Below are 10923 nucleotides of genomic sequence, written 5' to 3'. Positions count from 1 at the left end.
GTTCAGATTGTTTGGCTGCTGTCAATTTCCACACGATAACCCACTTTGTTGAGCTATAATTTGTGGCCAGGTCGCTTCTGAAAAAGAGCTGATTTCTCAGTGGGCTTTACTATTTTAAATAAATTCGTTTAGTTGATAATTGTTATTGGTTAGATTGCATATAGGATCCGCGAATTTCGCCCCGAGCTTCGTCACAGATAAGAGGAGCATAACTCTCCTATAATTAAATTATAACCATTCCACTACTGGCTTCCGACTCAGAATTGAGAATCCGGTTAATGTGTTCCTCTGTTTTTATAAAAGGTTCTGTCATCAGCATAATCGGCATTTATGTCATCTCAGTTGAAGGGAGAAAAATGCAGACTGAAAGATACCGCGATTTTTGTCCAAGTGTGTGTGTGTCCCTCTTATCAACATCTAAAGATGTTGCGAGCCTTTGAACACCCACGACACCCACAGTGGCTGCATTCCTGCTTACTGCGCTAAGGGGATAGGTCATGGCACTCTACCCCTTGCAATGAAGCTTGTCATGGAACCCTTACATTTGACGATGCACCTTTCAAGAAAACAGCGAGTTGTAGCCTTGCGACTTGGAAGGTTCCTGACTCGGGGCCGGGGCGTGTAGCGTGTAACACTGCGCAGTGAGATATCTGTTGCCCTCCCTCTCCTCTGGCTTCAATCTTCCACGGTGTAACCGGAGGAACGGCCGCTACGATCCAAGGCCACCACCACCGCCTGCCTCCGAAGTCCCCCGAGAGAGAGAGCCCTGGTCACACCGTCACATCACACTGCACCACCTGTCTGACCGGCGAGATGAATGGGCGCGCGCCCATCCTCCTAACCGCCACCCGGCAACCCCCCTCACCTCGGCCCCCCCGGGTGACCTGACCCATTCCGGCTCACTGGCACCCCGTAGTGCCAGGACATACCAAGCTGCCACCACTGCAGCTTGGCAAAACGGACGATGCGCGCGCTGTGCCAGCATTCAGCGGGGCCGATGAACGACACTCGGCTAGCAATTGATGCGAATGGCTGCAATAACTTTTCACGGTTGAGGTATTCCTCCAACGCGAAGCATTTTCCAGAGTGGTCAGTGGGCGAGATGTGCAGCTTTGTTTGGCGCTCCGCTAGCGTGAGTATATTTGCTGCTGTAGCGGACCGCTCTTTTTGCGAAATGACCTCATATTTCACGCGTAATACATACGTGTCTTGTAATAAGTTAAGGCGGCGTTTTTATTTAGTTATTTTTTTTCCATCCAGCCCTCGCGAGCCACCCACCACACTTACATCTCTTCCCGTTCACAGGTCCGCTTCATCCAAATACAAATGTTTAGTCGTTCACGCATGTACTCATGTATGTTGAACTTTTTTCGCACCGTACGTAGCCAACCGTGCTCATCGGAGGTGTGGGACCGTGCTAATCGGAGGTGCACAAATCGGGCTTCTTTTTGACATTGCGTGCTACGTGTGCACGCCGGTTGTAACTATGGCTCACCAGGACCGAGGTTTGAGAACCCCCCGAGTTTAGAGAAAGGCACACAAAACCGTCCCACGGCTTCTCTCCTTTCTCAACGGCAGGTCTGGCAAGAGGGGGGGGGTGGGAGGGTGTAACGTGCACAGAAATTCAACGGAAGCTTTGTACACCGGCGTAATAATTTTCTTACAATGCCTTTATTCTCGTGAATGAATAATGAAGCAATTATACAACGGCTCTGTTGATTTTGGTTGGGACGCGCGGCGTTGGGCCGCAGCACGGTTCGTGTCTCGACGCCAGCTCCCCCGCAACTTGCCAAGTGCCCGTCAACTCGTGTTTCCTTTCGCTGGGTGGCAGCGTGGACATTGTGGAAAAAAGTAATCGCGACTCAGTACACGTGAACCGGCACCGCGCGCATAAATGAGCATCGACACTTTGGTGCGGTCCAAACAGTGCTCATTACTGACCGTGTGAATTAAATGTGTGAACACACACACACACACGCACACACGCACACATGTGCGCGCAGGATGGAGAGGAATTACAGCATCGTCGTTAATGTCTATCTTTAGAAAAAAAGGTCACCCTGTAAACATCGTCCTCCGGAGCACTAAAAGAAAAACTAAATAATCCGTTAAAACCGTGAGCGCGTCGCAAGAGGCCGCCGGCCGAGCAGATGGAGCGACGAGCTCCGCTCGTGTGCTCGGTGGATTATTACATCGCAGATCGTGAGAGATGGCGGGAGAGGCTTTCATCCAGCAGTGGATGGACCAAGCCCGATGATAACGATGACGATTGCTACATTAACCCAGTGTAATTGAACGCGCCGATCGGCAGTCGTAAACGTGTAAATGTTTATCGCTGTTATCGAGGCACGATGAAATACACAGGAGGAGCTGGTAAAATCACGTGGGGAATACGTTGGTATAAGTGCATGCAAGTGTACACATTCTTCCGAAACCGTATTTCTAACTCGGCGCCTCTAACGTCAAGGCACTGGCCATACATCTGTGCATGTTTTTAGCGGTAGCTCATTCTCAAAACGAGTTTTCAGCACAGAACACCTTTTATCAATGAATTCCAACTATATCCAGGTACAAACATTACCGACGTTAGGCATTTTTCCGTATGGCCGAGAGATAATAGCAAAAAAAATATCAAAAATATACATTTATAAAAAGAATATTAGATTGTTTCCATTTGCAAAAATAGGGCTTCCTTTCAGATACGTAAGTTGCGGGCAATCGAGTTCGTTCAGAATGTGCGGGGGCAGTGCTGTTTTTTACGGTAGGAGCCCTCTTTTATGCATGTGTGTTGAACTTCTTTCGCACCATACGTAGCCAACCGTAGCTAATCGGAGGTGCGGGATGGCCGTGAGGCGCGCCCCCCGGGAGGCCCGTGGGCAGCCCGGAGGGCAGCAGCAGGAGGTCCTTTAGTCCGAAGCAGAGACCACTTCCATCCACACGTCCCCTTGGAATGCCCACAGATGTGCGTGAGCCCACCGACACGCGCGCACGAGCACACACTCGCGCTCGCGCGTGCGTGCCAAGTGACCCGTTCGCACCCTTCGTACACTTTGCGCTTTCCCTCCCTGACTTTGGCGGCCGCGACCGGCAACCACGACGCCCGGGGACTGAAGTCAGACCGAGCCGTCTTCGCTGTCGTAGCCGCTGGCGTCCCCGGCGGAGTGGCCGTGAGTGCCGCCCGCGCGGAGGCCCGTGGGCAGCTCGGAGGGCAGCAGCGGATCCTTGTGCACGTCGCCGGGCAGCTCGCCCTCCTGCGCCCCCGCACCCAGCTGGCTGCCCTTGACGCGCTTCCACTTCATGCGCCGGTTTTGGAACCACACCTTCACCTGCACGGAAGGGGGCAGCTCGTTTACACGTTGACCACTGCGGTAGTTTGTTTATTTATTTAACAAATACTTTTTAAACGTGACGGTCATACAGTGTGTCCCGTACCCTAGGAAATGAGGCGGAATTATTCAAACTAAACTTTCAACTATTTTTATTTTTCCAGTTGAGGACCACTGAGCTCTATAGCACTTTTTCAGAAGCGACCTGGCCGGAGAAAGATCCACACGGCCACGGGGAAAACACACAAACTCCAAATATACAGGCGCCTGGGTCGGGATCGAACCCACTACCTCCTGCATACCAGGCGAGGCAGTTAACATGTCGCCATAAGAAGCTGGAGTCTACGTGGGACCGTGAAGATAATTTCGGCGCAGGGCGGGAGGAGCAGAGGGGGGGGGAACCGAGTGAGGGATGGCAGGATGCGGTGGAACGAGGTATGGAGACAACAGATGTGAATCGACGCAGAGTCGAAGCTCATGGAGACAGTAATGGGAGTTATGTCTGAAAAGAAAGAGAAGGCAGGGTGTCCCAGAACAGAAACCACGTCACTCTTTTATTTCATAGTGGAAATGTTTTTTTTCATTTGGTTGAGAACATATCGGTATTTCTGTTACCTTTCAACGGGTAATCTGAATGCCATTCCTGCCGCATCATCAATAGGACCTTGCTTTTGAGAATGAGCAGGAATCAGTGTGAAAATGTTTCCAAGCATAAGCACCACCAATGCCACGTGCTGTTAGTGATCGATGGAGAGAAAAAAAACTATTGGAACGCGGCAGTATCTATCAGTTGCTGGATAAGATTGCTTTTGAAAAATATGGCAGGAATTATGAGTCACCTTGTACACGATACAAACAATGGAACGTTTTCACATTTAAATTTCAGGCTCGTAAAATTACGTTTTGTTCAGCCGTGTAATTAGAGAGGGCAAAACATTTACACAGATTAAGGTGCAGGAGGCAGAGTGACATGCCATTTGAAAGGGTTAAATAATTTAAATTTCAATCACGTAAATCTGTCGCTTTGACTTTTCCCTATCTGATCAATGTTACGTTCTTTTCATCTTATTCTCAGGAGATGAAGTCGGCACACAGAATTACTACATCTTGATATTAACAGATTTTTTTTTGGTTTGTTTCAGAGACGTGCAATGCCTTGCAGTGGAACAAATGATGAGACTTGGAAAAAAAGAGTGGGGAACTTAAATTAATGTGAATGTTTCGATTGCGTACATCGTGACCCAGCCTTGTAGCTCTCGAGCGTACAGGCGGTGCTCATGGGCTGCAGGGGGCCCAGGCCGCGGTGGTGAGATGTTTACTACCTCGCCTGGTGTGCAGGAGGCCGTGGGTTCCTGACCCCTGATGCCGATATATTTGGAGTTTTTTGCATGTTTTCCCCGTGATTACTTTAAATTTTCTCCGGGTCCTCCGGTTGTTTCCCTCCACATGTAGATACATACGTTTATAGAGTATTTGGCTCCTATACATTTCCACGTGATAAGCCACTTCGTTGAGCTATCATTTATGGCCAGGTCGCTTCTGAAAAAGAGCTACATAGTTCAGTAGGCTTTACCTGGTAAGATAAAAAAATAATGTATAGTTTTTGAAGAGCAGGTGATATTGGATAGGTGGCCCCATGTTTTTTTTCTCGCCAATGCCAACCAGGCTAACCCTGCTGTCATAAACCAGTGATTAAAGCGTGGGGGAATGCGGGGCAGCTATTGTCACTGTACGCGGAAGGCGGAACGCAGAGGTAACACGTGTGCCATCAGCATTGACTTGACAGGAATTATTTTTTTTATTGAGGGGCATGTATGTTGAACTTCTTTCGCACCAATCACGCTCATCAGAGGTGCGGGGGAATACCAACTACCTAAATACAAAAAGCTGTTCTCAACAAATGAGTTTTCAATCTAGGGGCCTAGTTTGGACAGCATGGGCCTTGGTACAGAAATAAAATGTGGGCCCTCTGTACAATCTCTCCTCTCTTCGTAGCCTAGCGCATGGGCCTGGCAGTAACGCATGGCCCCGAGCGCATGGGCCTGGTGGTAACGAATTGGCCCCAAGCGCATGGACCCCTTCTGCCCGTGGGCCCCGGTGCAATTGCACCGCCTGCTCATTTGAAATCTATGCCACTATCGAGGGCGCTGCTGCCGTTTCGCGTCCTGCCATCCTTGTGTCCCCAACTGCCTTATTCCGCTGATGATGAAATCCTGCTTTGTCCCGCTGATTGTAACAATAACTACGCGGCACAGCCCTGCATCAGCCACTCTGTTTCACTGTCACACGCTGATCGACCTTTGTGTGTTCTTGGGGTGTATGCCCATTTTTATCCGATCATGATTGAGTGATTATGATGGTCTAAAAGAGATAGAAAGCTGATATTTGACGCAAGTTTTGTGTTGTGTATATTCTTAGTACAACGTAACATTGAACAGATAGTGAAAAGTAAAAGTACAAAAATTGAAACTATAAAATGTTTGAATTTCCAAATATTATAGCCAAGGGTTGACCGGTTTTATTCAAAGGTTATGATCCATCCTTAAAGCTCTACATTGCTTTGCGTCTAGTGTTAAACTCTTTGCAATATATGCTGCTCATCACCAGTGGACCAAAGTAGAACGTGACGCTAACGTTTACAGAAGGCGGGTGAATACCCAGGGCTGTCCTGTCACCTACCTGGATGGACCCAGCTGATAATAAACCCTCAGTGGTGCCACACATCATACTAATTCGAAGAACTCCCCCGATCTGTGATACTATCAGCATGACTCCTTCAATCGCGGGAGCTGTAGGATCCTTTCAAACTACTACTATCCAAACCCCTTTTGTCCCTAATATCCGTTATTTATACATATAAAAAAATGGAATAACATCACGGATATTAGGATCAGTGACATTTGTCCGCAGGGCCATCCATGGGGGGAGGGGAGGCTGGGGCAAATGTCACGCGGTGTGGGCCCCCCCGACGATTTTTTTACTAAACCGGAAGTATTACATCAGACACCGTGACGTCGAAGCGCCCCCCCCCCCAAGTGCGGGGCCCGGGGCGGTCGCCCCGATTCCCCAAGACCCCCTCGGGACGGCTCCATTTGTACCCCACACCTTACCGCGGATTGGGAGTTCTACAAACGAAAAGTAAATGTTGTGGATTTACTCTCCAACACACCGGTGTGCTGTACTAGTGACGAATTGGCACGTTCTGTTTACGTGACAACCCTTACTAGTTGGCTGTGTCGTGTGGCGGCGGGTTTAACGACACGTTTATATTTTGCGCGATCAAACCCCCCCCCCCCCCAAAACCCGCCTCCATTACACTGGTCAACAACGGTTTTAAGGTAATTTTGGGGTGCTGATTCCAAATCTGACATCAGTTTTTGTCTATCACATCAAGTTTTGAGATATCAAATAAATGTGGATATCTACATAAAATAATATTATAAACACACTGTTCTAAAAATACAGCACCATATTTTAACACTAAAGCAGTCACTGACTCGCAACAACTTGCAATCATAAGTGACAGAGTTAATTTCAGGTAAAATCAATGAAAATGGGGTATGCCGATAGCATCAAAATGAGATGTGATAGAGCAAATCTGAGATCAGATTTGGAATCAGCATCCTGAAATTTGTCTTAAACAGCTGCAAAAGTCCAGGCCAGAAAAACATGTTTTTTTGTTGTTGAAAAGTGCCGATCATTTAGCGCGCGCGGTTGAGCGTAAGTGGTCGGGTGGCCATGGGGACAGGGCACCTGTCTCTCGGTTAGCTGCAGGTTCACGGCGATCTCGTATCGGCGCAGCCGCGTCAGGTAGTTGTGGTGCGCGAACTCCGCCTCCAGTTCCCGCAGCTGCTCCTTGGTGAAGGCCGTGCGCTCCTTGCGAGGTCGCGCGGCGCTCGCCGCTCCTCCTCCTCCGCGACGCGGCCGTGGCTCCTCCGGGCTGCGTCCTGCGCGCGTTCCACCCCCCGACACGAACGACAAAGACAAAGATGCCCCACCACCCCGTAGAGGCTTTAAGACACTGTCAGGGGCAAGTGCTGTTTGCGAGCGCCGATTGAAGCCGCCGCCGCAGCGGCACACGAGGTGGTGGGTGGTGAACACCACGTCCGGCCGCCTTTGTCTCCCCAGTGCTGATGTTTACACACACACACCTCGTCACCTCGTGAGCTCCACATCCACCCCCCGGCTACCCACCTCATCAGATGTACTCCGCTTACCTTATCCGGCGACGTTCACAATCATTGCGACGAACAGAATCAGGAGAAGATAAAAAAAAACACATTGCGCCGTCTGCTTAACAGATGACGTTAAAGACGTTCGAAAAAGACGGAGGCTGCGGTGTGTCGGCGAAATAAAAAAAAGTATAATTATTGAAGTGTGTAAAGCCACAACGCAGCATGGCACCCCGACTGTGAAACTGTCGTGGACTCCACCCTGCTGGGAGACAGCCTGCACTAGGAGAATGTACTAATTTGGTTTGATGTGGCTCTCATTATTAGTCTTCTTCTTCTTGAAGGGTTAGGGCCAGTAGAAATTGATCGCAAGGCGGATTGCACGGCCAAGGCTGCTTCGTTTATGCGCTTTAGGAAGCGTGCGAGGGCACGGAGGAGACGTTTGAAGCATTCGAAATATGCCACGGAGGCGTCTCTCGCGTTGTATACCCGAGTGATCGTGGTTCTAATGAGGGTGACGATTTGTGTTCGCTGCTGGCATCGCCGCCGGTACGTCACGACGGAGTTTTACCTTCAGGATTTACAGCCGTGGAAAGTTATTGCGTCAAAAGAAATGAACAAAAAAATAGCACACCGCAAACACGTGCGCGGGAAAGGTTAAGTATGGTGAGGTTTTTTTTTATTGCTTCTCTGTTCGCTTAGATTTATGAAGGCGCGTAGACGTACGCATTACTTTTTCCGTAGCACTTGCGTCTTTTTCTTGCAGCACTGTGTGAGAACTGCTCAAACGGGCAGCGCGTTCCACGCGTGCGCGCGTGTGGTCGGAGTAGCCGTCCAACAGCTGGCGACCGCGGCGAACACCGAGTGATCTTGTACAACAGCGTAAACGTTCGAGTTGGAGAAAAAATGAACGACACCACGGCGATGGTATTCGAAGCACGCGTCACTTTACAACTCGCTCAAACAACAACAACAATGCTATTTCGCTTACCAGTCGCGTCCGACATGAATCTTAACCGACTCCAAGGATAAGTGGCGTGGAGGCCCTCATCCAGCAGCGGAGTGACAAAGGGCTGCACATCTATATGACTCCAGGGACACGCTGGCGGCGTGTGCGGAGGGGAGGCTCTCATCCAGCAGTGGAGTGACCTTTACACAACTTCATGGACACGTGGCGCACGAACGCGCGTGCGTGCGGTGCGCGTGCTCGTGCTCGTGCGCGCTCACCTTCGCCTCCGGTCGATCCACTCTTCCTCCGCGCCGCCTTCGCCACCTTGTCCTCTCGGGTCGCGACCTGCAGCTCCGCGGCCGCCTCGTAGCTGCACGAGGACAGGCGCTGGGGGCTGCTGTCCCCGGCCGTGGCGGCTCCCGTGGGGGACCGCGACGATGGAGACGCGGGCCTCACTCCGCCGGGCTCGCCAGAGCCGCTTCGCCGCATCACGGCCGACACGGCCGCGGACCTTGGACTCTGCTGCTGCCACTCTGGTTGTTGCTGCTGGTGTTGGGTCTGCTGCTGCTGCTGTTGATGGTGGTGGTGGTGCTGCTGCTGTTGTTGCTGCTGCTGCTGGTGGTGGTGGCGGTGCACGTACGAGCGGCCGCCGCTGCTCATGAAAGCGGCGTCAGCGCACGGGAACCCCGGCGTGGAGACGGCGCAGGAGGCGGAGATGTCCGGGAACGAGAAGCGATGGAGACCGGGCAGCGGAATCCCGCCGTGTTCTTGGCTCATATATCCGAACATGGTGTGCTCCATTGTTGCGCTTCTTCCCTCTCTCTCTGCGAGGAGACTCGGGGCTGGGGTGGAGGGTCGAGGCGGGGGGGTAAGAGATGCCTTCGCTGTGCGTCAGATGAGGGACCCCAGACATTCGCGTCTCATCATCACGCGCGTACGTGCGTCCGCGCAGGATAGCGCGCCGGAGAGAGTACCGTGATCATCAGCTGAAGATAATTCGAAAGGACTCTGACTTCGGGAAAGTATCTTGCCGTGGAGACAAGGCGCGGTATACTTTGCACACTCACTGTGCCCGCCTAAGCAGCCTCAGAGCTATCACGCGAGCATGGGAGGAGAGACGCGGGCCGGGTTATAACGGAGAGTGGCTCCTAAAGGAGGGCGTGGGCCGGGGCGGGCGAGGGTGGAGGAAGAGGAGGAGATGGTGGTGCTGCTGCTGCTGGTGGTGGGGCTGCTTCTGTTGCTCGTGGTGGATTATTTGGAGGGAACTCGATGTGTGGGCGGATTCTCCAAAACCGCGGCCCCGCGGCCCAACGAGCATCGTAAATCATCGACATCAGGATTGCAGAAACTCCGACATCACTCACAACAACCCACCCCCCCCCCCTCTTCAACAACTCACGCGCACTAAGCCCCGTGAGGGTCCACAGGGCACACAACGCAGCCGCTCAGTGGCTTCAACATCCACTTCCTGAACACAAGTTCACAACACACACAAAAAAATGCGAAGCACTCGGTGGAGAGAAAGAGGCAAACGGGTTTATTTTTATTTTATTTCTCAACCAGATGTGAGATGTGTGGCTCCGAGTAAGGGCAAACCCGCCACCCTGTAGTTTGTAGAATAAGTCACGTCAACTGGACCCGTGATGATGATATAAACAGGGTAATTCCATGGCACCGTGAGATATAACGCGGGGCCTCTTATCGAATAAAAAGTGTCTGATACTGCGTATGGCAGCGGAGCATGATCACAAATAACACAGGAAATCAAAAAGATATCTGCTATTGGGGTGGGAGATTGCCTGAAACGTCGCCTATTGTGTACGTATTCCTTGTCAGGGCAGCGTTATTCACGTTTGTTTTGCGTCTTTATTTTTTGAAGTCAGGCCATAGAAATAATCTGCGTCGCATCTCATGCATAGTTCATTAGGTTTGCAATGATATGGCGATACAGTACTACGATGTATCGTGTCTATCGTAAGGTCCACGATGATCGTGTCGTTCGTTTTGCTAAATATCGGTATATCGTAATTATAATGGGTCATATATAGTTTTTGTTCGTGACAAAATATGTACACGTTAACAAAAGCACAAAAAAGCAAACTTCTAAATAAGCGGCTATTGTTGATCAAAACTGGTTCTTTGCAAAACATTTTCCGGAATGATTGAAGACATTGTGGTTATTGACGTGGCCTAGCAGGAACGCGTTAGCCTATTTGTTGAAAAGGGTCACGGTTCGAATCCAGCGGCGGCCCTGGTTATTTCTGCAGTGTGCGTATTAACCATAAAACATACTACGCGCCCTCTGCCTCACAGTCGATGTCAAACATCCCGTTATGTCATTTGCAGGAGTAAGCCATTGTGTGGCGGCGTCGTGGTCCAAATTTACCAAATATAATAAATTACTCCGCAAATGTCTCCTTTGGAACATAATCATTGACCCCCCCCCCACTCTCCCGCACTGCCAAAACTGTAGGCC

The 10923-nt window shown here is 50.7% G+C and overlaps 1 protein-coding gene across 1 annotated transcript; it reads right to left on the bottom strand.

The window, feature by feature from the left end:
- Positions 1–1651: 1651 nt before the first annotated feature.
- Positions 1652–9494, bottom strand: LOC144720865 (uncharacterized). Its single transcript, XM_078597963.1, has 3 exons — positions 8726–9494; positions 7080–7273; positions 1652–3326 (listed from the first exon to the last, which is right to left on the bottom strand). Exons 1-3 carry the CDS (start codon positions 9246–9248, stop codon positions 3114–3116), a joined length of 930 nt encoding a protein of 309 aa, XP_078454089.1. The 5' UTR covers positions 9249–9494; the 3' UTR covers positions 1652–3113.
- Positions 9495–10923: the final 1429 nt, after the last annotated feature.

This window comes from Lampetra planeri, chromosome 10 (genome assembly GCF_965212315.1).
Source record: "Lampetra planeri chromosome 10, kcLamPlan1.2.h2, whole genome shotgun sequence".
NCBI lineage: Eukaryota > Metazoa > Chordata > Hyperoartia > Petromyzontiformes > Petromyzontidae > Lampetra > Lampetra planeri.
Note: the sequence above shows the minus strand (reverse complement) of the source record. Positions and strands in the feature narration are given on the sequence as shown.